At 38.6% G+C, this 27,805-nt stretch overlaps 1 protein-coding gene across 5 annotated transcripts in view; it reads left to right on the top strand.

The window, feature by feature from the left end:
• The window catches only part of dlg5b.1 (discs, large homolog 5b (Drosophila), tandem duplicate 1), a 65,735-nt gene that overhangs the window by 26,127 nt on the left and 11,803 nt on the right, over positions 1 to 27,805 (top strand). For 3 of the 5 annotated variants that reach the window (XM_067430257.1, XM_067430256.1, XM_067430259.1), the window contains exons 8-30: positions 389 to 619; positions 3,124 to 3,308; positions 4,761 to 4,886; positions 5,183 to 5,315; positions 5,407 to 5,534; positions 7,477 to 7,652; positions 7,739 to 7,842; positions 9,738 to 9,830; positions 10,550 to 11,404; positions 14,827 to 14,929; positions 15,682 to 15,817; positions 15,901 to 16,022; positions 17,370 to 17,441; positions 17,575 to 17,734; positions 18,885 to 18,962; positions 20,216 to 20,378; positions 20,457 to 20,590; positions 21,786 to 21,911; positions 22,691 to 22,871; positions 22,951 to 23,099; positions 25,166 to 25,336; positions 26,757 to 26,953; positions 27,031 to 27,174. In XM_067430257.1, coding sequence (XP_067286358.1) covers positions 389 to 619; positions 3,124 to 3,308; positions 4,761 to 4,886; positions 5,183 to 5,315; positions 5,407 to 5,534; positions 7,477 to 7,652; positions 7,739 to 7,842; positions 9,738 to 9,830; positions 10,550 to 11,404; positions 14,827 to 14,929; positions 15,682 to 15,817; positions 15,901 to 16,022; positions 17,370 to 17,441; positions 17,575 to 17,734; positions 18,885 to 18,962; positions 20,216 to 20,378; positions 20,457 to 20,590; positions 21,786 to 21,911; positions 22,691 to 22,871; positions 22,951 to 23,099; positions 25,166 to 25,336; positions 26,757 to 26,953; positions 27,031 to 27,174 — 3,967 coding nt within the window. The remainder of the gene's footprint in view (positions 1 to 388; positions 620 to 3,123; positions 3,309 to 4,760; positions 4,887 to 5,182; positions 5,316 to 5,406; positions 5,535 to 7,476; positions 7,653 to 7,738; positions 7,843 to 9,737; positions 9,831 to 10,549; positions 11,405 to 14,826; positions 14,930 to 15,681; positions 15,818 to 15,900; positions 16,023 to 17,369; positions 17,442 to 17,574; positions 17,735 to 18,884; positions 18,963 to 20,215; positions 20,379 to 20,456; positions 20,591 to 21,785; positions 21,912 to 22,690; positions 22,872 to 22,950; positions 23,100 to 25,165; positions 25,337 to 26,756; positions 26,954 to 27,030; positions 27,175 to 27,805) is intronic. The other 2 variants (XM_067430260.1, XM_067430258.1) reach the window with 1 other exon arrangement.

Genomic DNA, 27,805 nt, shown 5'->3' with positions numbered 1-27,805 from the left:
CTCTATTCTGGCCTCTTCATCAATGATTGTAGAGCCGCTGTAGTGAGATGGGCTTTGTAACGACGTCTTTAGTGCCTTTATGGGTCTTGAGAGAGGAAATGACATTGGTGTCAATGAAGGCCTTTCTGAGCCATCGGATTTCAACACTAATATCTTCATCTGTGTGTGAAGATGAGCAGAGGTCTGACGGGTGTCCAACCACATGAGTGTAAGTAATTAATGACAGAATTTTCATTTTTGGGTGAACTAACCCTTTAAAGTCTGATTCATTTTAGTGAAAAAGATGCATTTAAATCATCAATCAATAAAATGAACCCTAAAGCTTAAAGAAAAAAATCCTCTTTCGTGGGTTTACGTGTTGATAGTTTGATGTCGGTTGTTTGTGCAGGAACTGAACTCTGCTCTGCTCGACCGGGACCGGGCGATCCGGGAGAAGACGGAGCTGCTGGAGAAATATTGTCACGAGGTGCAGGACAAGGCAGAGACGCAGAAGGAGCTGAGCCAGGCCTGCAAGGACATCGAGATGGTGCGAGAGGAGCGCGACGTGGCCCGTAAAGAGCGAACGGAGGCCATTATCCAGAGAGACCAGCTCCTGAGAGAGTACTACCAGGCCAGACAGGTACATGTCCTATGTTCAGACCACCTCTCGACGTACCGTATTTTCTTTACTTAAAACGCTTTTTTTTTTGTTGCCCGTTTACATTTTTAATGTTTTACTACTTACACAATTAAGTACTGATATTATTGATATACAGTGTAGAGTAAAAAAAAATGCTTACCACAATTAAGATTTTAATGAATAAATCTACCTCAGTTTTAATAAATTGTTCACCTGTTTGGGAAGTGTTTGTCATGTTTTGACAATAAAGGATAGTTTAAAACCCCAGTTATCTGTCTGTTTTCTACATCTTTCACTCAGGAGCAAAAAATTGCCTTTAAACTTTAAAGAAATAAAGATTTTACATTTATCGTGATATTTATTGATATCGACTGATATGGAAAATTATATCGTGATAATTTTTTTGGGCCTTATCGCCCAGTCCTACTTCTGCCCTAATGCGACTTATATATCAAATTGAATTCATACTGACAGACAAGAATAAACATTTAGCTTCGTCTACAGCCGCGAGAGGGCGCTCTATGCTTCTCCTGCAGCCTACCCCTGAAAAATGTTACTGAAAACAGAAAAAACTGTTAACTGAAATATTAACTTAAAGACAACAACTGAGAAACACTGAAGACAAACAAAATGCCCCCCCATAAAGAAAATCCTATTCTGCAAATTACAAACTGCATGTAGTTAAATATGCAGCCGAGAACGATACACAGCGTTTGTTGCGGCTGAGCTTTGTTCAAGCATCTGTGGACTCGTTCCTTCAGCTCTGGCCATCTTGCTTTCAGTCCGTGATTAGCTTTCTTTGTTTTCTTCATTACAGTTAAAGTAACCTCTTCTTTTCGCCAGTCCCTCACACGTTTCTCATTCACTCCAAACTTTATTTCTGCTGCACGATTATGCACAGCGAGCACGCGCCTCCTGCTCTCCGCACTGCTTCTGCCTAGGGCTGGGCGATAAAACCATAACGATAATTATCACAATATAATTTTCCTCGATAAAACGATAACAACAGTTCGATAAATTCTCGATATAATGCTTGCGCGTTATGCGTAATGCTGCGCATGCGTATTGCAGACCGGGCTTCTGGGCGCTGCATGCACTGTTGTTTACAGTCAGTGACTGACAGGATTGGAAGTTTGGAGTGAAGTGGAGCGAGAAAAATGAGCTAAAGTGAAGAAAACTCAGCGCTCACGACCAGCTCTGATGACACCGATATCGTTGACAAGTTAGTTCGCTCAACTTCAGTGGTTTGGAGATATTTTGGCGATCCCAGAGCGACTTGCGTGGGCTGCTTATCATAGGTTCACCACACGGAATTTATTTATTTATTTATTAAATGAAGTTCTACCATATAACATTGAGCCCAACACAGCGGTAAATCTACATTAACTCCATTCACGCACAGCCTAGGCTTATTATCACCTTGTTAGTTGTAGTGGGTGCCTTGCAAGCTAACGCTACCAAACGATAATCACTAAAACATCGGACTTGTACATCGCTATCATAATTGTTTGTCTTTGGTGATGTATTAATGACTCAGCATCGCCTGTATCAAAAGAGAAATAATTTCATCCGATGTTTAAAATGAATAAAATAGACTAGACAGCCTTTACTGGAGATCCACAAATACTGAACTTTGCTCTCTCCCTCCTCTCCCGACCGGCCCACTGTCGGTGAGGTGTGTGTGTGTGTGTGTTATGGTCTATGGTGTGTGTGTGTGTGAGAGAGAGAGCGATGCACAATGGACCAATCCACTGTGAGGCAAGAGAGGGAGGACTCGAAATGTTTCTTTACTTAAAACGCTTTTTTTTTGTTGCCCCTTTACATTTTACATTTACATTTAATCATTTAGCAGACGCTTTTATCCAAAGCGACTTACAAAAAAGGGGAGAGCAATAGAAGCAACGAAACAAACAAGGCCAACAACCTGTAAGAAGTCTCAGTTAATTAGCAATTAGCACAGTTTTTTTTAGTGTTTTTTGTGTTTGTGCTTTTTTTTTTGTGTTTTTAATGTTTTACTACTTACACAATTAAGTACTGATATTATTGATATACAGTGTAGAGTAAAAAAAAAATGCTTACCACATTTAATATTTTAATAAATAAATCTACCTCAGTTTTAATAAATTGTTCACCTGTTTGGGAAGTGATAGTCATGTTATGACAATAAAGGATAGTTTAAAACCCCAGTTATCTGTCTGTTTTCTACATCTTTCACTCAGGAGCAAAAATATGCCTTTAAACTTTAAAGAAATAAAGATTTTACATTTATTACGATATTTATCGATATCGACTGATATGGAAAATTATATTGTGATCCTTTTTTTGGGCCATATCGCCCAGCCCTACTTCTGCCCTAATGCGACTTCTAGTCCAGTGTGACTTATATATGTTATTTTCCTCTTCTTCATGACGGATTTTTGACTGATGTGACTTATACTCCGGGGCGACTTATAGTCCGGAAAATACAGTATATGTTTATGTCATTTAATTGAATTTCTCTGCAGAAGCAGGACAGTGCAACACTGGACATGGAGCGCGTCAGTAAGGAGCTGGAGGTTTTAAGGAAACAGTGCGAGGCCGTTTCGGAGGAGCTTCAGGAGGCTGTGCAGGAAGCAGAAGTGGCGAAATGTCGGAGAGATTGGGCCTTCCAGGAGAGAGACAAGATCGTAGCAGAGAGAGAGAGCATACGGTGGGTAGATGCAACCAAAAAAGTCAAGTCATATGTGGCATGAAAATAAAGCTTTCCATTTGATCAATGGTTTTTTAGAATAGGACTATTAGAGACAACTCTTTAAAAATCTGGAATCTGAGGGTGCAAAAAAAATCTAAATATTGAGAAAATCTTCTTTAAAGATGTCCAAATGAAGTCCTTAGCAATGCATAGTACTACTAAATAATACATTTTTGATATATTTATGGCAGGAAATTTACAAAATATCTTCATGGAACATCATCTTTACTTAATATCCTAATGATATTTGGCATAAAAGAAAAATTATTTTGACCCATACAATGTATTGTTGGCTTTCGCCACAGATATACCCGTGACACGCAGGACTGGTAAAGTGCTCCAGGGTTACGTATATTAAAAACAGATTTAACCGTATATAAACAGCTAAAATAGTCAAATTTGTTTTAGGGTATTTGTTTTATTTTATGTATAATATATGTTATTTGTTTATATGTATTTATATAAGTATACAGTACCCGTCAAAAGTTTTTACAAAAAGCGTTACTCCAGTCTTCAGTGTCACATGATCCTTCATAAATCATTCTCAGATGAGGATCTGATTACTCAGTTATTATCAATGTTGTTTTTATCAAAACAATAAAAAGTTTTGCTGCTTAATATTTTTTTCTTTCTTTAGGATTCTTTAATGAATAAAAAGATAAAAAGAACAGCATTTATTTAAAAATATAAATCTTTTAGAACAATATAAATCTTAATATTTATATCAAAATATAAATCACTTGTTTTTATACATTTTTCCTTGTTGAACAAAAGTATTAAATTCTTTCAAAAAAAAGAAGAAAAAAAACTGACCCCAAACTTTTATGTGGTATTGTGTATTGTTTTAAACTATTTCTATTTCAAGTAAATGCTTTTTTTGGACTTTTTATTCATCAAAGAATCCTAAAGAAAGTATCAAAGGTTATTAAAAAAATATTAAGCAGCACAACGGTTGTCAACATTAATAATAAATCATCATATAAGAATGATTTCTGACGGATCATGTGACAGTGAAGACTGGAGTAATGATGATAAATTCAGCTTTGATTACAGAAATAAATAATATTTTTTAAATAAATAATATATATTGAGTCAAAGCATTGAGCAACATGTATTATGATTAGCTGGACTGAAACCTCGCATCTGATTGGCTAAAGAGAATGTTCGTAAAAAACAAGTAGACGCTCCCTAATCCATAGCCAGCCATACACACACACACACACACACACACACACACACACACACACACACACACACACACACACACACACACACACACACACACACACACAAACACACGAGACTATTTAAGCTTCATTAAACTTTTTCATGAGGAAAAATTGTTCATAAGGTCCTATTAAAAAATATTCAAAGTAGTTTTATTGTTATGTTTGTTTGTGTGTGTATCAGGACGTTGTGCGATAACCTGCGACGTGAGAGGGACCGAGCTGTCAGCGATCTCGCCGATGCTCTGAGAAACCTCGACGACCTGCGGAAACAAAAGAACGACGCAGTGCGAGAACTGAAGGAGCTCAAGTGAGTCTCAAAAACACACACCATTGCATCAGGGAATCCACTGTACTTCCATCTAGAACATAATTTTACATTCTTTTAATGATCCATGAGCGTCTAAATATATAAATAGGAACGCTGTACTAAAATACTAAAGGTTTCGTGCTGCGCCACAGCAAAAGAAATGTGCGAGTTTGATTCCCAAACAAATGACTAGTTCTTTAAAGTAGAATGAATCATGATTTAGGAATCACTCTCAGACCCACTGTTATATCAGGTTGGAGTAAATTAGGTGAACTATTCCTAAAATGTGTTTTAAGGGAATGCATGGAGGAGCAGCTGGAGAAGGAGGCGCGTTTTCGCCAGTTAATGGCCCACAATTCCCACGACTCGGCTATCGATACGGACTCGCTTGAGTGGGAAACGGAGACGGTGGAGTTTGAGAGGAATGCGGTATGTACGCGAGCTCTCAAAGCTGTTATAAACATTTCTGTCATGAATCTGAAGAGTTTCAACACATCACCATGTCTGATCTGTCGTATAGGACGACATGGATTTGAGTGCTTTTGGGTTTGATATTGCCGAGGGGGTGAGCGACCCGTATCTCCAAGGGGATTATGGGATATTCGTGAGCAAGGTGGACAAAGGAAGTATTGCAGAAGGCAGGTTAAGGTGGGTGAACTCTGTGTTCTTGGTCTTCTGTTCAACATACCGTATACACCCGAATATAAGACGAGGTTTGTGTCCTAAAAATAGGCTGAAAAATGGGGGATTGCCTTTTATTCGCGATATAGTCAAAATCACATATCTATGAGAGTGAATAATAGTATAAGTAAGGGATAATGTCCACCCAGCCGGTTGTTATCGCAGAATAAACCCCTTCAGAGTGATCAGGACCCCGAGGCGAAGCGGAGCGTCACTCTGAAGGGGTTTATTCTGCGATAACAACCGGCTGGGTGGACATTATCCCGCTTATTACACGGCTACTAGTCTCAAATAAATTACACACTAAATATTGTCTTGAGATTAAATATTTTATTAGCTCTTACGCAAAGCTTCCGCGAAGAAAAACAGTTCCAACCTGCTTTAAGCCGTTATCTATCGCTGCTAAATGTTGAAAGGGTTAGTTCAGCCAAAAATGAAACCAAGCCTCTGATTTACTCACCCTCAGGTCATTATAGGTGTTTATGACATTCTTCTGTCAGACAAATACAATCAGAGTTATATTTAAAAAGTCCAGGCTAACGTTAATCCCAGCAGTAGTTGGAGCTGTTTCTGAAGTCCATTAAATGCAGCTGTCCGTCAAATAACGTGCTCCACACGACTCCGATGGGTTAATAGAGCCGTCTGATTCCAATCGATGCGTTTGTGTCAGAAAAATATCCATATTTAAAACTTTATAAAGGAAACCCGCCTTGAAGTCTTCCATTGTAGCCATGGCTGTTTAAGTATTTAACAGCCACAAGATGGCGCCAGCGTTAAGTATAGAAGTAGAACCGGTCAAGATAACTCGTAGTACCCGGATGAGCGTTTGCTATCTGGAAGTAACATACCGCTGGAATGCGCGATTGACCAATCAGAATCAAGTATTTCACAGAGCCGTGTAATAATGTATAATAAACTGACAATAACAAGGTCGTGCTGCGCCGCTCACACAGAGAAACTGTGGTAAACATTCAAAATGTTACGTTTTTATATTTGGAACATAACATATGATAAAATTAAACAACTTCACTCAACCAAGAATGTTTTCCTGAATACCATCAAGACTGAAAATGACATAAACATAAACAATTAATTAACAACATTAAGTCACTTACATTTTAGATGCAATATTGACTGTTTTTGGTCTATTTCAGCAGAGAAAATAGTTCCAAACAAAGACACTAAGATTCAATAACCTCTTGAATGAGCTGTTTGAATGAATGACTCAATGACTCACTCATTAAGACTCACCTGCTGCCATCTACTGGTGGTTTAGTTTCATGTTTAAACATACTTTCTAAAATTTCTTATTTATCCAAAAATACAAATCTCATAACATTTATTTAATACAGTAGTAATTTTTCAGTGTAAATTATGTAATTTGATTTGTAATAGCCCCATAGTGTCTTATTTTAATTGAATTTATAGTTAAAATATAATAATATAATATAAGATTAGGGGGGGAAATGCCCTTTAAAACAGTTAAACATATCACAAATATGCAGATTTCAATATGCCAAAGCTGACTGAACACTGGTGAGAATATTGCTTCAGAATAAATTATATTTTATAACACAAAAAAAATAAAATAAAAATAATTTTCCCGGACAAGCACAGTTTTTACTCGGACAAGTGAATGAGCAATTTACTTATGCGAAGGACAGGGACATGAACATGCTTAATGTTGAGCCCTGTAAGGAATGGGCTTAAAATGTTTTTTTTCCCAATGAATTATCAGTATAATTTTCAAATAAAATTATTTTCAGTTGAAAACCAGATTTTTTTTCCACAAAAATCCTTTTTTTACCCCAAAATAAAAATGGGAGGGTCATCTTATATTCAGGGTCATTTTATATTCGGGTATATACGGTACATGTGCGTTTCTAACCAGCGTTTATTCACACCGCAGAGTGAATGATTGGCTGTTGAAGATAAATGATGTGGATTTGGCCAATAAGGACCGGAAGCAGGTCATAAAGGCGGTGTTCAGTGGCGATGGGGTCATCAACATGGTGGTCCGCAGGAGGAAGTCTCTAGGAGGACGGATGGTCACCTCTGTTCATCTTACACTGGCAGGGCATAAAGGTCAGATCAGGGGTCTTTGTCTTTCCATTGGTCCTGCAGATAAACGGCCTTCATCAATGCACTGACTCTCTGCCTGTGTCTTGCAGATTGTGGTGTTGGGCTGGAGAGTGGCGTGTTCGTATCGTCCGTTTCTCCAGGCAGTCCTGCGGCCAGGGATGGTTCGGTGTGTCCCGGCGATCGGCTTCTCAATGTGAGTCCATTTCCGTTTGATCAGCACCAGTTCTCTGGCAGATAGTGAAGTAGTGATACTCTCTTGAACTACTTCACTGCAAAAAAATGCTCTTCTTACTTAGTATTTTTGTCTTGCTTCTAGTCCAAACATCTAAAAACTCTTAAAACAAGAAATATTTACTAGACAAGCAAAAGTAATTGTCTTGTTTTGGGAAAAAATAACTCAAAAATAAGAGAGTTTTTGCTTAAAAGAAGATAAATAATCTGCCAATGGGGTGAGAAAAATAATCTTAATTCAAACAGAAAACAAGATTATTTTACTTACACCATTGGCAGATTATTTATCTTATTTTAAGCAAAAACTTACTTTTACTTGTCTAGTGAATGTTTCTTAATGCAAGAATTTTTAGATATTTTGACTAGAAACAAGACAAAAATAAGTAAGAAAAGCATTTTTTTTGCAGTGTTACAACATTTGTAATCAATGACTAGTTTTATCAGGGATGTTTTTCAGTACTTGTGTGGATTTATATATTTTCCGAACTAAAGTATGACTCTATGGTTTAAAGGGGTCCTTTTATGCCACTTTTTAAGATGTAAAATAAGTCTCTGATGTCCATTTTGTGTGCGTGTGCGTGTGTGCGTGTGCGTGTGTGTGTGTGTGTGTGTGTGTGTGTGTGTGTGTGTGTGTGTGTGTGTGTGTGTGTGTGTGTGTGTGTGTGAGAGAGAAGTTCCTGCCCTTTAGAAGAGGGCGGAGCTTTAAGAGCTCGTGTCAGCAGCTCTGATTACCTCACGCAGACACACTGAAACTGTTCATCCTTTTATGATCAAACCGGAGTCAGACAATGATGGAGAGACTCAAGAAGCAGAGACGACATGTAGAATGAGACAGGACGTTTCTAAAGGGATAGTTGATGAATTTAACGATCGTCATTGATTAGCATATTCTGTCATGATAATCTATAAACCGCTGGTGTGGGAACTGTTGAGCCGGAGAATATCTGCTGATGAAGAGAACAGGGATAGTTTAGTTTGATTACGGTTATAACTTATGTTGTCATCTTTCTTTATGACATGCTATTGCACTTGTGTTCGTACTGTATCAATAAATGTGAAAGACGGACGACAGCTTGAGCGACTCTCAAATGTGCTCGACTACAGCAACTCTTCCTCTTCTTAACATGTTCCCGGGGGCGGAGTTATGTAAATTTTAGGGTTAGTGATGTCACCAACTCATAAAGAAGCTCTTTGTAGTTCCTAACAGCCATTTGTTGTAGTCCTTAAAAAGAGATTTCTGTAAAAGAAAATGTCTCCCTTTGCCTTGAACTTTAGCGTTGTAACTTCGCAGAAGCTGTTCATGCTCAAACAGCGACATCACACACTCACTAAAGTTAAGAAAGTGAAATCATAATCAACCACGCCTTTAACATTTGAAAGCAAAGAAATTAAGACAGCCATTAATAGTATTGTAATAGTATAGTAAAATATAATAATAATATTTATTAATATTATTATTAAATACTTTTTTACTTTAAAGTGCAACAGTATTATTGCAGTAGTAATGTTTCTGATTTGTTTGTTTTATTTTAATAACATAAAATATTAATTTGAATTTGATTGCAATGCTTCATGGGATTGATTTCATTTAAGTAAACAACCATTTTATCCCCTTCAAATAATTTGAAATGTTAATCTCAGAGCTAGATAGTTTGCTTATTGAAGAAAGTTTTGAAGAGAGATACAAAGCTACTGAAAGAGGTCACATTCCTAAATTGGGAAGCTCTGATTGGTGGATAGAGCAGATGCTCATTTGCATATATTCTGGCTCAGATCAATATTCGTCAATACAGAATGCGAATGTTACGCTGTACGTTGAGCACATCTGTTTTAAGGTTGTTTCATTGTCTCTGGCAGATAAACGGAATTTCGTTGGATAATAAATCCGTGAGTGAATGTGAGAATCTCCTGCGGAGCTGCAGAGATTCGGTTTCTCTTTCCCTCCTGAAGGTGAGACATTATTGATCATTATTTATTTCCTGCTCTACCTGAATTTCCTGTCCCACACGAAATCTGCTCGCGCAGAAAACTCCGCAGATTTCCGCAGATTGTAGTGTCCGTCATTTCAGAAGCATACATAATCGCGTGCGTGATTGTGAGGGGTAGTAGGCAATGAATTCACATTCATTGATGTGAATTTTTTTTTTTTTGTGAGAGAGAGTGATATTTTAAATTGTCTAAAATAAAATTGACCACAGAGCAGTTAAGTCAACGTCACTTGTCTACAAAAATGACTTATTTATAGCTATTGTAGTTATTAAAATGAGTTAATTTATTTACTTCGGTAGGTATTTTTTTATTTTGGTCTATTGTTGAATGATATGAAATTGTTTATTTAAGGATTTTTGTACAATACAATTGATAAATCAATATTTTCTCCATCTTTTTTGTATGGATGTAGCGTACAATAAGAGAGATCAACCTTTGTTTAAAAAAATATATATATTTAGATTTGTATCGTAAACCTTAAATAAAAGTTAAGAAGTGAATATTTAATATTTTATTTGTAATGCTTTCAGTTCCAATATTCTTAGATCTATGTAACACATTTGAAACCATTCCGCATAATTCTGCAGATTTTTCCCAAAAATTCAGCGTAGAAATCACACAAAAAAAATCTGCAGATTCCGTTTGGCCCTGCTAATCACTGTTGTTTCTCCTTATCCCAGTTCTTTCCACAGAGTCTTTCCGGTCAGAGTATCGCCGAGAGCCAGCGTGACTGTGAAAGGAGCTCTAACGGGAAGTCAGGTGATCATCTGCGGCCCTGCAGGAAGCCAATCAGCAACCAGTCCTCCCATAAAGACATGTACAGCCCCATACATGACGTGGAGAGCGACCGCGGTCAGCGTGGCTCTTTGTATCGATCAGAACCGTATCATGAGATCTGCCTACATCCCAACGCTAAACGACCCCTCACCTTTCACCCCATTTCCCCCGGCGACTGCATCACTGTAGAGATGGGTCAGGAGAGGCGAAAACAAAGTGGTGGCACGTGGCCGAAAATGGTAGCGGTTGCAATGACGCCTGCTGACAGCATCCCACCGCTCTCTATTTTTAAGACCCCAAAGAAGCGGAAGTCGATATTCGACGTGGACATGTTTAAACGGCCGGAGACGCCATCCAAGCTGGACTACCTCAGTTTGTCCCAAATGCCCAAACATTCCCCACAGAGCTCTTGGACGGAGGGATCGCCACAGATCCCGCCTGACCCGCCCAAACGCAGCGACTCCTTCAAGTTTAAACATAAACCGCAGGGAAGCTCTGCCTCCGATTCCACCATTACCACCGGCTCGCCCCCGGCCACGCCCATTCAGACCACGCCCGCAGACAAAACCACGCCTGATTTTGAAAATCGAGACCGCAATGGGAATGTTCTTCAGAGACAGGGGTCTGGCGGAGGAGGGCCGTTTACGGAGGAAGTGCCTGGACAGGGCGCAGATGAACTGGATATGAGGAGAGGAAGGCCAAACTCCGCACCCGCTCAACGCCGCACCCTCACGCCCCTTAAGATGCCGTTCCCGCAGGTGCTGCACCTCATAAACCCTGCTGGATCAGATTTCATATGCAAAAATCCAAAGCCTCTAAGGCCGCATTTACACTGTAGGTCTTGATACACAATTCCGATTTGGTGCCTATATCCGATTTTTTTTGACGACCCGCTTGCATCATCTTTTAAAAGTGACCCGTAACCCATATTTGCATTTATACTGTATACTGGCGAAACAGCCCAAGACATTCTTAACCGGAAAAGGAAGTAAAACAGCACGATATGCAATGGATGCAGACAAAATGATTATTCAATGTTTTGCTGTCTGCACTTTTCCCTTATTTTCAACATTTCTCTCGTAAGGCGAGGAAAAAGAGGAAAGCCCTTGACAGGGTTGCCAGGTTTTCACAACAAAACCAACCCAATTGCAACTCAAAACAGTGTTAAAGTAGCCCAATTCTGCAGGAAAACCACGGACTTGGCAACACTGGCCCTTGATCGCAGTTCGTGTCCACCTGAGTTGACGTCATTCTCCTCAGTCCTTTTTTCAATGACAGACGCAATTGGCAGACGCAAATGCACGTATCCGATTCAAATCAGATTTATTCCCATATATGAGTGAGGCCTGAATCTGATCTGAGGATATCGGAATGCATGTGTTTTTTTACTGCTTACTAGGCCTGTCACGATAACAAATTTGGCCAAGAAATGATTGCGATAAACGATAATATTGTCGTTCTGAGACCATTTCCATCTAAAATTATGATAATGGCATAATAATGCAGGTACACCTTTTCAAAGATCAATAAACTTTAATTTCTAAAGACTATTTAACACTAAAAATTGAACACATTTTAAATAACCACAATAAATGAACAAAACATCCAAAAACAATAAAAGCATGGACTCTCAGTCTGTTTAAAAAAAAACATTTAAATAAGTACCAAAACCAATAAATCAAATGGATGAAAACTGCAGCGGATGATTGTGTTTTAGGAGCATTTTAGGGGCGGCACGGTTCACTAAACCCACGGTTCGGTTCGTATCACAGTTTTCCGTTCTGTACGGTTCTTGTTGTTTTTTTTCTTTTAATCCAGATATGTACTTCAGCATATGATATATTAATTATCCACAATTTAGGATACAGTATTAAAAAAAATTGTTTTATAATAGCCTAACCATGCACAAACTGAACTTGACCATCTCTGAGGAAAGTGATATTTTGATACAGCGAGAGAGAAGACATTGATGACATGCTTTTCATTTATTTGGCAAAAAAAGGAGAATGTGTGTTGCTATCTCTACAGGAACTCATGGGCCTTTAGCACACAAAGATTGAACTGAAGAATTAACTTGCGTTTATCAAACTTCAGTGTAGCTTTAAGCCTTGTTTATACGCGACGCGTCCGCTCGAGGGCGAGGGTGCGCGCGGCAAAAATGACGTTGACGCAGAGTGCGCGAGACCCCGTTTTGCTTGCCTTTGTGCACGTCAAATTTCGTAACTGCGTGTGGCTCCGCAACCAAAGAGCCACGAGTTCCAGATGAATCTGCTGGCCGAGAATGACGTCTCATCACGCCGCACCCGGTCTGCTCGTCGAGCATAAACATCTCCCCAAACGGACGAGCGTGTGCAGTAGCCGGAAAAATTATCGAGCTCATTTTTTTTATCGTGCGATTAATTGATTTATCAACTATCGCGACAGGCCTACTGCTTACACATTCATATGTCATCCGATTTGTGCCACGTGAGAGGGAAAAATCGGAATGGGGTCACTTGAAACATGCAGCCCTTACGAAAGGAAAATATATTTACCAATATATTTTCTTGAAATATATTTTAATATATGGAATAATATATTGATGGTATTATAAAATATATTATATATTCATGCAATATATTGCAAAATATACAAATGATTGCCGCTTTCAATATATTGCAATATATTGGAAAGTATAAATATTAAATCCCATATATGTGAATATATTGCATGATATTTTCAAATATATTGCAATATATTTTTGTTTCGTAAGGGAGTGTAAATATGTGGCCTAAATGCTGATAAACCTGTCGCACGCAATCCACTACAGTGTATAGTTTAGACTTTTTAAGCAAGTAAATGTCCTCAAGCATTATTGTACAAACATCCACCTTCAGCTTGTGCTTCACGTGTCTTTCTGCTATCAAATCTGAACTGATTTTTATCAAGTTCAGCTTTGAATAGCTTTGATATTTTTAGTATTTTAACTGGACTAAAGCATCTCGGGTTTACTTGATTATCCAAACATCATCAAATATGAGTATCAAATATGATCATCAGGCTTTTGAGAAAGGTTTATTTGTTTTAAACACGTTTATTATTATCTTGCAATCATCAATGTATTGCATTGCATTATATGTTTTAAAGGTGCAGTGTGTAAATTTTCCAGCGGTGAGGTGGTAAATTGCAACCGTCCATCACTCACTCCTCCCTTACAAAGCACATAGAGAAACTACGGTGGTCGTCACAGGACAAAGATGTCGTCGTCAGAGACAGCAGAGAGTGACTAGCGCTCTGTAGAGAAGTTTGTCAGTTTGAAGTTTGCCCAGATGTTCAAGTCTATCTTTCTTTACTGGAAAAGAAATTACGTTTTTTGAGGAGAACATTCCAGGATTTTTCACCTCATAATGGACTTCAATGGGAACCAACGGCTGAAGGTCCAAATCAGTTTCAGAGGAAGAGCTTCAGAGACTCTGATGATCCCAGAGGAATAGAGTCTGATACAGACAAACTATCGGACATTTTATGAAACTAAAATTATATACTTTTTAACCTAAATTGCTCATCTTGCTTTGCTCTGCAATACAGACTAGGGCAGAAGTCCAGCCCGGTGTTTACAAAGCGCTCCTGTGAAGACTAATACAACATCTTTTAGCAAAAAAGGTTAAACAACAATGTCGGACATTTTTGAAGTTGGAGATGGAGTTTCTTTGCTAAAGTATTTGTGTATTAGTCTTCACATGAGCGCTTTGTAAACACGGGGGTGGGACTTCTGGCCTAGTCTAGCTTGACCTTTCCAACATGATTACAAACCGTGGTGTTGCAAAGCAGCGCAAGATGAGCATTTTATATTTTCTTGTAAATGTCCGATGGTTTGTCAGTATCAGACTCTATTCCTCTGGGATCATCAGAGCCTCTGAAGCTCTTCCTCTGTTCCCATTGAAGTCCATTATGAGGAGAAAAATGCTGGAATGTTTTCCTTAAAAAACTTCATTTCTTTTCCACTGAAGAAAGAAAGAAAGACAGGAGCATCTGGGATGAGATGGGGTGAGGAAACTTATCAGGAAATGTTCATTTTGAAGTGAACTCATGCTTTAACATGCCTGTCCCACTCAAGTACTAATCAACTAGTCGCAACTAATCAACCCATAGTTCATCCCACTGACTTTTTTAAAAATCTTTTTCTTTTGGTCTGCTGCAGAGCTTCTCTCATGACGAGCAGTCTCCTGAGCCTGTGGATCTGGTCCGCTTCTCTCCTTTCCGTTCGAATCGTCATAGTTCAGGCTTCTCACCATTTCAAGCACGTGAGTTTGACACCAAAAACACCTGCACAACCATATTAATTTAAAGAAACCGTCCACCGATTTTAGAAATAGGGCTTATTCAACTTCTTTCCTACATTTAGATATGTGGGCAAATGCATTTTTGTCTCAGTGCATGTGTGACCATTGTAATTTCGCTCTGGCCCGGTTTGTCCCACCCTTCAAAGCACGAAACTCAGAATGCGGATGATCAATATTTATTCTCCTGCACAGAGCAGTGAAGAGAGAGAAAGTAGTGAGTACAAGCGCTACAGCTCCATCCACAGCAGTTCTCTCTTGTAATATTGTCTCTCATAATATAGTCCCAAATCAATATCTGCCTAGGAAATCACCTAGTCTTAAACTGCATCGCTATTTGTACTGGTTGTGAATACGCAGGCCACAAGAAGTAATTAAGTGAGGTTTTTTTTTGGATCACTTTTACTCGGGACATGCTAGCTGGCAACATAGGATTCCATTCATTATGCTAAGCTAAGCTAGCGGCGACCCTGCCAAACTAAAACAATGCATGCACTGAGACAAAAATGCATTTGCCCAGATATATAAATGTAGGAAAGAAGTTGAATAAGCCCTATTTCTAAAAACGGTGGAGTGTTCTTTTAAAGGAATAGTTGAGGCTAAAATGAAAACGTAGAACATTAAAGTAGATGTTCACGATGCTTTTTTCTGTACCGTGAAATCGGACTGTGTGAGCAATGTCAAAAACGTCTATTTGTGTGTTTGTGTGTGTCTAGACACTTCTCCCAGAACGCTGTCTCCATACCCTGCTGTCACTGCAGTCATGAGGAACCCAGTGTACACGGCCTGGAGTCACTGTGTCAAAACCACTAACTCTCCTTCAGTTCCAGCACACACATACACTCAAGTCAGGTACACGCACAAACACACACTCCATGATGTATTGCGTGTGTCCCGATGTGAGTCGGTGAATCTGTTTGTGTTCTCGACCGCAGTCCGCAGCACCAGGGCCGATGGAGTGTGGATCTCAACCACAAGTGCTCCGGTGAACTCTTCGACGGCCCTCGCGGCTCAGGACAGCACAACACCAACTCCCTGCCCTCCAGCGCAAGACTGGGTCTGTACCCCGAACACCAAAACACATGCACTACCGCCTCTCGCTCATAAAACAGTCACTGTTCCCTGATGTTTGCAGTAATTGCCACTTGCCAACAATAAAGAAGCTTTAAAGGAAGTGTATGTAAGATTGTGGCCCAAACTGGTACTGGAATCACTTTCAAATGACTGTAGAGCGGTGTATCCCCCTTCCCCCTGACTCGAGGTTGCCAGATTGGCTGCAGGATTAGCAGGAACGTTTGTAGCTTCAGCTGTGGTAACTAGAGCAGATCTGGCAACCCCAAACACTACTGACTTCGTGATTGGTCGATAGATGGAGGGCGGAGTTTCAGGCCAAAACACAACATGTCAACATCAGTTGAGGGCTGCAACAACAACTTTATAATGACAATATCCTGGCCGGACTACTGTTGTCAGTGATAGAAGTCTTTGAAATGAACATGATTTCTTAATGTCTAGTCACATATCAGGGCCATTTTATGATTAACTGAAATACATTTCTTACATACAATTCCTTTAAGATCTTTTAAGATCAGCCAAAATAAAAGGCTAACATTTGAAAGCAAAAACATTAAAATGTTGTTTAATAAAGTAAAATTATTATTAGCATTTTTTGTAATGCTCTTTTTTATTTTACAGCACAATAGTATTATTCCTATATTCATTTATTTATTTGCCTAATTTCTATAATTTAAAAAAAGTTAATAAAATGATATTTTAATAATAATAATATTGTTTTATTTTACCCATTATTATTATAATAATAATAATAATTATTATTATTATTACTATTAAGTCCTCTATTTTTACAGTGGATTTATCATTTAATAAAATAAATTAATGTAGTAATTCTATTTTATTTTACAAAACAACTATTATTATTAATAATAATAATTATGATAATAATAATAATACAAAAAATATATATTTCATTGTATAATACTATTACTATAAAATATATTTAATAAACAATTTAATATATAATAAATAATGGAATATATAATAAAGCATTAATACAGGTTTTTTTTTAAATAATTTATTAAACTCAAAATATTTTAGTAATAATATATATATTTTTTAGGTTTGTCACCTTTTGCACTGTGATGAGTTTGCACCCCTGTTGATAATTTAAATTTAATTAGTGATAAAATCTGTTGTGAGTGATTTGCCATTCATAAAAAAATCTATATTGATTAATCAAACATCGATGAATGCAATCAGTATAAAATATGCTTCTGTGATTGGTTATCTCACGTCTGTAGTCAATAACTGTTGATCTAAATGATGTAACTGTTGATAAATGGTCTTGTGTGATTGACGATGATTCTGTTGGTGTTTATGTCTGTAGGTTTGTCTCAGTACCGTGAGCAGCGCATTAAGATTCCCTCCACCCCTCGCTATGCACGATCTGTTGACAGAGGTGCTCATCTCTCATAAAAATCTGATTTATACCATTACATGTAGTCAACACACTTCCTGTGCTGTTGCGGGGGTGATTGGTGTACAATAAATCAAAACATTAAGGACGCTTAAAAAGTTGTTGTGTGTTTCAGGATCACTATCCCACTCTGACTGCAGCAGCCCAAGTCTCGTAACTCCTCCCCTCTCTCCTCTGGATGCCGCCTCCTTCACCAGCAGCCAATCACAGGGCTCCATCTCCGCCCAGACCCGGCTGTCAGTCAGCCCTGTGCCAATAGACAGGAGACGGGACAGGTAGAAAATAGAAATGTTTTAAAAAGTATGTTCTGTCATCGTTTACTCACCCACATGATGTTTCAAACCAGTCGCTCATAATTCTTTTCAATTCAGCGCTTTATAGGATTATAACAATAGTCCATATGACTTGCAGTGTATTGCAAGTCTACTCAAATTATATGATATACACTATATTGCCAAAAGTTTTGGGACGCCTGCCTTTACATGCACATGAACTTTAATGCCATCCCATTGTTAATCCGTAGGGTTTAATATGGAGTCGGCCCACCCTCTCTAACAGCTCCAGCTCTTCTGGGAAGGCTTTCCTCAAGGTTTAGGAGTGTGTTTATGGGGATTTTTGCCCATTCTTCTAGAAGCTCATTTGTGAGGTCAGGCACTGATGTTGGACGAGAAGGCCTGGCTCTCAGTCTCCGCTCTAATTCATCCCAAAGCTGTTCTATCGGGTTGAGCTCAGGACTCTGTGCAGGCCAGTCAAGTTCCTCCACACCAAACTCCTCATCCATGTCTTTATGGACCGACGCTTTGTGCACTGGAGCGCAGTCATGTGGGACAGGAAGGGGCCGTCCACAAACTGTTCTCACAAACTTAGGAGCATGAAATAGTCCAAAATGTCTTGGTATGCTGAAGTATTAAGAGTTCCTTTTACTTGAACTAAGGGGCCAAGCACAACCCATGAAAAACAACCCCACCCAGTAATCCCCCTTCCACCAAACTTTACAATTGGCACAATGCAGTCAGGCAATTCCCGTTCTCCTGGCAACCGCCAAACCCGGACTCGTCCAAGGGATTGGCAGACAGAGAAGTGCGATTCATCATTATTGGGTGTACCAATACTTTTGCTAATATAGTGAATGTTAAAAACACTTAAAATTGAAGTCTTTATTCACTTCATACACATTCATAGAAGCTCTTAAACCTCATTTGAGTTTCACGGAAGTTAATATGTCATACGTGTTTATAAAAGCATGAGGGTCAGTAAATATGGTGCCTTTTTTCCTTATCTTGTGTCAGGCAGTAGTTTGGGCCGTTCTCCTCCTCTTCAGCCTGTCTTCCTCTCACAGTCTATTTATCTCAAATCTGCTTGACCCTTTTCTAGTCTGTCTGCTCTTCTGCCCCATTTCTCTCCCTTCTCTCCTTCCTGCTTCAGATGTGTGTTGCGTAACAGGTCTAACCTGAAGCTTTCTCGAGCTCAGAGATCGTGGTTTGCATCTTTACGGATCCTGAGGTTTGTTCACTACGCAGTGAGAACACAAATACGAACAAACTTCATTCTCAATTACAATAGGTTCAGTTTTTGCTGTTTAATGTACTTTTCGTTCCTCTTTCTATGGGTCTCTATAAATGCATACCATTTAAAGGAGTGCACAGTCGAAAGCTTCTGTGACATTTACAACTAATCACGAAAAAAAACGTATCATTTTAATTGTCAACAAATTATTGATTAATCACATCTGTGCGCTGTGCACAGAAAAGATATGCCAGTCGATATTTCTTAAGTATGTATGTATGTTTATTTAAATATATATATATATATATATATATATATATATATATATATATATATATATATATATATATATATATATATATATATATATATATATATATACACACACACATATTATGTGAACACAAACTTTTAATTTGGAAATGATTAATCTTGATTATTCGTGTGACATCCCTAGATTATTGTACTTTTTATTTGAGTGATTTTAACCTTTAACCTGTGGTTTAAATGTTGTTTTTTGTGTAGAATGTAATGTTTAAATAATAACTTTTTGTGCATAATTTATAGCATACCCTACAAAACTTAAGTTTATTATTAATTCATTTACACTTACTTTTTATTTCATTTGGCAGACGTTTTTATGGCTTTGAGCTCAAGTCTGTGGCTTTTTACAAACTGAGCAATGAGTCAAAAATATTTTTTTGTGTTGTGTGATGGATTGTCACAGATTAATATCTATAAAGCTCAAATTGAACCTGAAATATTTTGATAGATCACACAGCAACTGTTAGGGATGCACAGATATGAACATTTTGGCCGATACCGATAATTCTTTATATTTGATAGCCGATAACCAATAAATTGGTCATATCCAAATTTTTATATAATTTTTGAGAGCCTGATTACAAAAAAACAAAAGTCTCACCATTAAAGCCATGACTCAAGCACACAATTATGATGTTCTTGTTATAATTTTCTGTTGCCGATTTGACAGACCTGCGCTGCACATGTTGCACTGAACCGAATTTGCAGTGTGCATCTGAACTGTCTCAGCTGGAGGAAATAATACATTATTTATCAGCTTTAATGTATAAGACACATTTTCTTATCGGGCTGATATATCATGCATCCCTAAGTTTTGTACATATCTGAAAATGGATGCGTGTGTGTACTGTACATGTCATAACTATTAGATTATTTTGGTTTTGTTGGATAGATGGTGGCTCATATTGTGTGTTTTTGCATTTCAGGCCGTACATAGAAGAGCCACGATGTGTCACTATTCCCAAAGGGGTGGAGCCTCTGGGCATCTCCATCGTGGGTGGGGAGAATGGGGGCATTTTTGTTTCCAAAGTAACGGGGGGAAGCATTGCTCAGCAGCACCACCTGGAATTTGGAGATCAGCTGCTGGAGGTGCGTTAGAAAACACTGCGAAATAAAGAGCTTCCTTTAAGCGAAACACATGTAAATCTCTTTCTTGTCTCTCTATAGTTTAACGGCATTAATCTCAGGAACGCCACAGAGCAGCAGGCGAGACTCATCATTGGGCAGCAGTGTGACACCATCACCATACTGGCACAGTACAACCCACACATGTACCAGCTGGGCAATCACTCTCGCTCTAGGTACACACACTCACACACACACAATACATGTGACTCTGTGCTTACAGAGTCCTGACATGGCAAGGCAAATTTAGCAGATTAGAGATGGGTGTTAATACAGTTTACATTTTGTAAAAATTCAAGCAAACAAGGAGTTGCGATTTGCTGTATAGTAGTAGATAATATTGTAGGCTATATATTGCTTTACATGAGTCTACTGTATGTATGCAGGTAAAGGTGGACACTCCTATATATACAACTTTATATGAAGAGCAGGATGATATAGTTACATATATAGATATAGTTTAAACAAAATTAAAAACCAAAGATCTGGCAGTTGAGTGTGTGAGTGTACTCCCATCCATCCATCCATCCATCCATCCATCCATCCATCCATCCATCCATCCATCCATCCATCCATCCATCCATCCATCCATCCATCCATCCATCCATCCATCCATCCATCCATCCATCCATCCATCCATCCATCCATCCATCCATCCATCCATCCATCCATCCATCAACATACTTTAAAATATTATTTATTTCTGTGATCAAAGCTGGATTTTGAGCATCATTACTCCAGTCTTCAGTGTGACAAAAAATATTAATATTTTTAATAAATGCTGTTTTTTTTATGAATGAATCCTGCTAAAAGTATCACAGGTTCCCAAATTTTTTATAGCTGCACAACTGCCTCCAACATTGATAATAAATCCTCATCTGAGAATGATTAGTGAAGGATCATGTGACTCTGAAGACTGGAGTAATGATGATAAATTCAGCTTTGATCACAGGAATAAATCACACTTTACTATATATTCACACAGAGAACAGATGATTTACACTGGAGGAATATTACACTATTTTTTACTATATTTTTAATCAAAGCAATGCAGCTTTGGTGAGACTTCTTTCTAAAACATTAGACTTATTTCCAAACTTTTGACTGGTACTGTATAGGCTAATTCATTCAAATTAATAATTTTTCTAATTTAAATAAATTAAAGTTATTCGTGAATTATGACACCGAAATGGCATACTTTTGGTGTAGTGACAAGCCTAATTACTCTTTGGTGATGTGTATCCCTGACACGGTTGAGTGATGCATAAAAATGACAGGGTTAATAATTTCGATCATATCACCCATAAGCAGTTTTTGAAAGTAGTCATGGCATAATACTTACACATGTACTTGTATAACCAATGCTGTCAGCTCCCGGATGGAGTCGTCCATAAGCTCCCACTCCACACCCGACACACTCAGCGAACAGGATGAAGGCACCATGACCCCGCCCTCCAAACAGACCACGCCCACATCCAGCCCTCACAGCGCCGTCAGGTAATTATGCTGCCTTCACGTGCTATCGGAAGTTTCCTACTTCCCACTTCAGAATCCATGATTACGAGCTTGTTGTGTTCAGGTACTTTGTTGTCGGAAAGCATGGAGGACACCTGGTTCATACTTTTTTGATCCCAGTCCCAGAAAATCATAGAATCCCAGAAAACCCCGGTCCCAGAAAATCATAGAATCACTGGCAAACACTATATAGCAGCACAACACGAAAGCATATGGTTTATAATAACATTCACAATAAAGGCATAATGTAGACAATAAAGGCTGCTTAAAGACTAAAATGGCAATAGTTTTCAGCCATACATTCTATTGTATAGCTTCTTTTACCACACTATCTAGATAGTCAGCTTGCTCGCTGTTCTGGAATGATGGTCAACTAGATGCGATTTTCAGTGTGTTTAAAATACACAAAATGCTTCAAATGATTATTAATTTGTGTAAATATGTACTACTTTAATGACAAGACAATAAAACTGTTGCAGAAAAAAACAAATAAAAGAAAATTTGCTGAAATTCGTCTCCCATCCGCCATTTTTAACGGTTATGCCACGCCAATCTTGGGAACTTGGGTATCAAAATTATTTTTGAACTTCCCAGTGGTAATCACGACATCAGAGGGCGTTCATGTGCAAATTTTAGGTCGGAAAATTGTATTTACGATAATTCCGATAGCATGTGATTATGAAGGTGGCATTAAACACAAGTGTGAACACGCCCACTGCTCTGATTGGTTTAACTGCGCTGTCTGCTCTGTGATTGGCCAGGGATCAGAGCAAGGGCAGAAAACATGCGGAGCCGAGGCAGGTGGTGCTGAGGAAGACTCAGGTGGATCTGGGGTTGAAGATCTGTGGAGGAAACCTAACGGGGGTGTTTGTGGAGAGCCTGGAAGAGGACAGTCCTGCTCGAGGAGCCGACGGCCTGCAGCCGGGAGATCTGATACTGGAGGTACAGAAGAAAAATCACACGCATTAGAGGTGCTTCAAACAAGATGCTTCCCTGTTGTGATGCAATTTCCGGTTTGCAGTGTAACTCAGTAAGTCTGAAGAATAAAACCGCTGAGGAGGTGTACCTAGAGATCCTAAAACCTGCGGAGAACGTCGTACTCAGAGTCCAGAACCGACCCGAACACTTCAGGAGGGTCAAAGACGCACCTGGAGACGGGTTTTACATCAGGTGTGTTTTGACTGGAATATAGAATCATCCTTCCTTAATTATTCCATTAATAATAAAGTTTAATGTTATATATTACATGTCTAGAAATCTCGATTCTGATTGGTCACTTGTTGCATTTTGTGGTCAAATATTTGTGTATAAAGAGATTAAAGGCACAATATGTAAGATTTTGGGATTTAAAATAGCCAAAAACCACAAGGATATCGCATTGTTTGGCGGCGTATACAGTCGGACACAGAGCAGTGCAGAAGAAGCCAATCAGGGCTTTAGAGCATAAGATGGATATAAATGAAAGAGAAGATACGCTTCTGCTGACGAATATACTCTCTGTTGGTGACAAAAATCATGCGGTAACGTTATATATGTATCCATATATTGCACAGCAGGCAAAGACATACTTGACCTCACCTCAGCATTTAAAACGCTCAGCACTCGCTGCAGGTCAAGGTCACCGTTCTGTGTTTTTGATTAACAATATGCAGATGTTTAGTGAGTGGAAATGGATTGTTTCTTTTGTGTTCATTACGCTGTCTGTTAAAGCGTGGGTTACTGATGCATTTACAGTTTTATGCACGCTTGTTACCTAATTTTCCTTACATGATCATTAGTAAAAAAAAAATTTTTATTTAAAAACAATTGTTTGAAAAGTTAATGATCATCAAAAAGTGAATGTCATTTCATTTTAATAATAGATGTGATGTAGAGGGCTGCATTGGGATTGAGTCCCGCGGGACCCAACGCAAATCTCGCGGGAGCGGGCGGTTTGAATTTTGCTGCGGGAGGGAATGGGCGGCTAAAAAAATCACCGCAGGATAGTAGGGAGGTTGCCTAGCGCCATGATGGAGATGTCAATAGATGATGTATAAAAGAACCTCAAACGAGGTATTTACAGCACAACAGCTAAGCAAGGAAAGTCTGACATTTGGAGAAGTTTCTCAATTGTTTGTGATAAAGATGGAAAGGAGCTGGACTTTGTTCATTGTGACAAATGTGCAAAAGTCATCTACAATGGGCACAAATCCGGCACGTCTGGGTTGAGGCGACACACCTGCTCTGTTCTCCCCGGTCAAAGTTTTCATGTAGTCTAGTTTATCATATTATGTATATTATTTTTTTGCAAAGCAGTCTATTTTTATGTGCAAAGTTTTTGATAAAAACGAAATTATATTTGAATGTAGCTTATTGTGTTTTGTCTTTTGTTTTTGTTTTTTGTTTTTTACATGCAGGCCAGGAAAACGAAACACAACCCCATGAATCTCTTTAATAATATCAATACAAATAACGCATTTTTTCCCCCCTGCGGGACGGGAGAAGACACAAAATCAATACATCTCTATTATTGTGCGGGAATAAATTCTCAAAGTTTTGCGGAAGCGGGCGGGAGTGTAACACGTACGTTGCGGGAGCGGGCGGTAATGGTCAGAAATTGGGGGGGCGCGGGTGGGCGGGAGTGGGATGAAGAAAACAGTCCCGCCCAGGGCTCTAATGCGATGCTTGATTTGGTTTACAGTTGCTTGTTGCGCTGGCTTGTGCCCTCTTGTGGGCATCGGAGACACTACAGTAATTTTTCCCTCTAACATTAAGTATTGCCTTTAGAATTCAAATTTTGCTAATATTTAAGAAAGAATTTAGCTTTTCAGCCATTTTGACAGTCCTAAAAATTACATATTGTGCCTTTAAACTACACAATAATTTTTCCTCCTTAGAAAATGGGAAATTTATTTATTTGCGTATTTATTTATTTTCTTCATGACCCTGTCTGGGTTAATTAATTTGTTTCCTTTGACCGATAAAATAAACAATTATTTCTGACAATTTTATTTGACCATTAAGTTTCATAAAGGCCACACTAGTTTCATGAACATCTTTGGTCTTGTGAAATCCCCACATGTCTTATTTTTAGTTCATTTTTAGTTTGGTTGAGATGTTTTTTCCTCTCACTGAAAACAATCAGAGTAAAAAGGTAAATATCAAGATATATACTAAATATTGTCAAATTATAAGCTGTACATTATATCATCTATATCTTCTGGCTGCATGATGCTTTACTCTGTTTGTCTTTTCAGGGCTTTATTTGACCATGTCGGAGATTTAGAGCAGGAGTTGAGTTTCAAGAAGGATGATATTCTCTACGTGGACGACACACTGCCCAGGGGGAATTTCGGCTACTGGTTGGCATGGCAACTGGACGAGAACGCACAGAAGTTAATGCGTGGACACGTGCCCAGCAAGTGCATGTATGTGTTTATGTGATATTCATGTAATAATCACTGGTTTCATGAAAAATGCATTCTTCTTTAATGCTTGAGTCAAACTGTTTAAAGGGGCAGTGTGTAATATTTATGAGGATCTAATGACAGAAATGCAATATAATATACGTAACTATGTTTTCAGTGGTGTATAAAGACCTTTCATAATGAACCGTTACGTCTTTATGACCTTAGAATGAGCCGTTTCTATCTACACACACCACGGGCCCCTTACAGTGAAGTCGCCATTTTGTGCCGCCATGTTTATACAGTGGCCCTAAAGGGACAAACTGCTCTACAGAGCTCTCTGCTGTCTCAGACGATGACACGTTTGTCCTGTGACAGCCACCATAGCTTCTCTTGTGCTTCATAAGGGAGGAGTGAGCGGTTGCAATACGGATCCTCACCACTAGATGCTGCTAAATGTACACACTAAACCTTTAAAAATGTATCTGCACATTATAAAGTTTGTATGTATCTTTTAAGTAGAGTTGTTCATTTAATTAATTAGTTGTTAGGAAAAATTACGCATTTAACGCAAATAATACCTTTTTTAACGCATTTAGAGCACCCACACCAGACCTACGAAGTCCATCTTACGCTTGTAAATTGATTGACGAACATAAAGCAGGGCAACAACTCACTGTGATGAAACGTACAGAAAGCAGTTAGAATGACCCAAAAATTCAGGATATCATGGCATAGATGTCCTGTATGAGGTTTTGTCTTATAATTATATCTTGATATGGTTAAGCAATATCACATACGTAACAAGCGCAATATCACACAATGCAAATGCGATGTTGTTTTTATAATGGTTCAATAAGTTAATATTGTGTTATATTTTAGACACAATATTGTCTGTTTTTTGCTCAAATTTGCTAATGAAAATATGACCGATAAAGCCAAAGTAGAGCTGTGGTACGTCTCCAAGCAACACAGCCGTGTTTCGTTTCTGAATGAATCCGTGTTTTAAGTGTGAATCAATGATTCAATGACTCGTTCATAAAGAGAGCCATTTTTCTTAAATCAAGAATGAATCGGTCGTTAGAACAAATCAAATGATTGAATGACTCAATGACTTATTTAGACATACTGGCAGTTTTGAGTATTAATTTCATAAAAATAAAAAATAAACATTTTTATATTAATAAAAATTCCATTAAAATGAGTGTTCTAGTAAATTCTATGTTGAATCAAAAAAATATTAGTTTTTTTAAAGCTACTTTTCGTTGTGTCTATTTGACACATTTCTCATTTTACACAACTTTAAATTAGGTTTTGGGGGTAATTTTACATGCGATTATTTAATCGGCATATTGTGTAATTAATTAGATTTAAACATTTGAATCGCTTGACAGCCCTACTTATAAGATGATGTTGTATTTGTGTGTGTGTGTGTGTGTAGGATGGATCAAGATTCCCAGCGGCGGTACAGCATAACAGACGGAAAGGACGAGAGCGGTTCCGGTAAGACGCTCTCAGCCGCGGCGCGCCGGTCGTTCTTCCGCCGTAAACTCAAACACAAGCGCAGCAGCTCTAAAGACGCGCGGGACGCTCCTGCGGCAGACGCCATCAGCACAGACTCCATGCTGTACATGGAGGGTGAGAAACTTCACACATGAGCTCTGTTCTAAAACCTCACGGTTTATTTATAATTTACTCTGTTTGTGATTTATCAGACTGTGTAAGTCCGGCGTATCAGCGCGTGCAGAAAGTGGAATCGTCCAGTCGCAGGCCAGTGTTGATACTGGGGCCTCTTGTGGAGCCAATCAAAGACATGCTGCTCAGAGAGGCTCCTGGGAAATACTGCCGCTGTTTACCTGGTGAGATCTACTCACGTTTGACACGGAATGGAGTCATGACGTTTTAATATGTCTTTCCTTGAGGTTCACTTCTAAGTCCTCCCGTGGTGAATATCAAGTTTTCAATGTTGTTTAATATGTCTATGTGGTGTTTTAATATGCTTTAAGACAAACCATGTGCGAATTAATAAGTCAACACCATTTCTGAGTATTTTCTCTTTAAAACCTTTAAGTCTCAATACACTGTTTGAAATCGCTGGTGTTTCTGACGACACAAACTACCTTGAAACCAATCATGCAAGCTATTTTAAGGCACAAAGAAATTTTTACATTAAAATATGTAATTTTGGTGATCAAAGGGATACAATTATTGATTTTTTGCTCAAAAACAAATGTACACTATATTGCCAACAGTATTGCAGACGCTTCTACACACATTAGTGAAAGAATGGGTCACTCTCAGGAGCTCTGTGAACTCAAGCGTGGTACCGTGATAACGTGACCATCTTAATACTACGGCATAACAAGACATTTTGGACAATTTCATGCTCCCAACTTTGTGGGAAGAACAGTTAAGGGACGGCCCCTTCCTGTCCCAGCATGACTGCGCTCCAGTGCACAAAGCGTCGGTCCATAAAGACATGGATGAGGA

This window comes from Pseudorasbora parva, chromosome 21 (genome assembly GCF_024679245.1).
Source record: "Pseudorasbora parva isolate DD20220531a chromosome 21, ASM2467924v1, whole genome shotgun sequence".
Classification (NCBI taxonomy): Eukaryota; Metazoa; Chordata; class Actinopteri; order Cypriniformes; family Gobionidae; genus Pseudorasbora; species Pseudorasbora parva.
The sequence above is the reverse complement of the archived record's forward strand: the minus strand, read 5'-3'. Positions and strand labels throughout refer to the sequence as shown.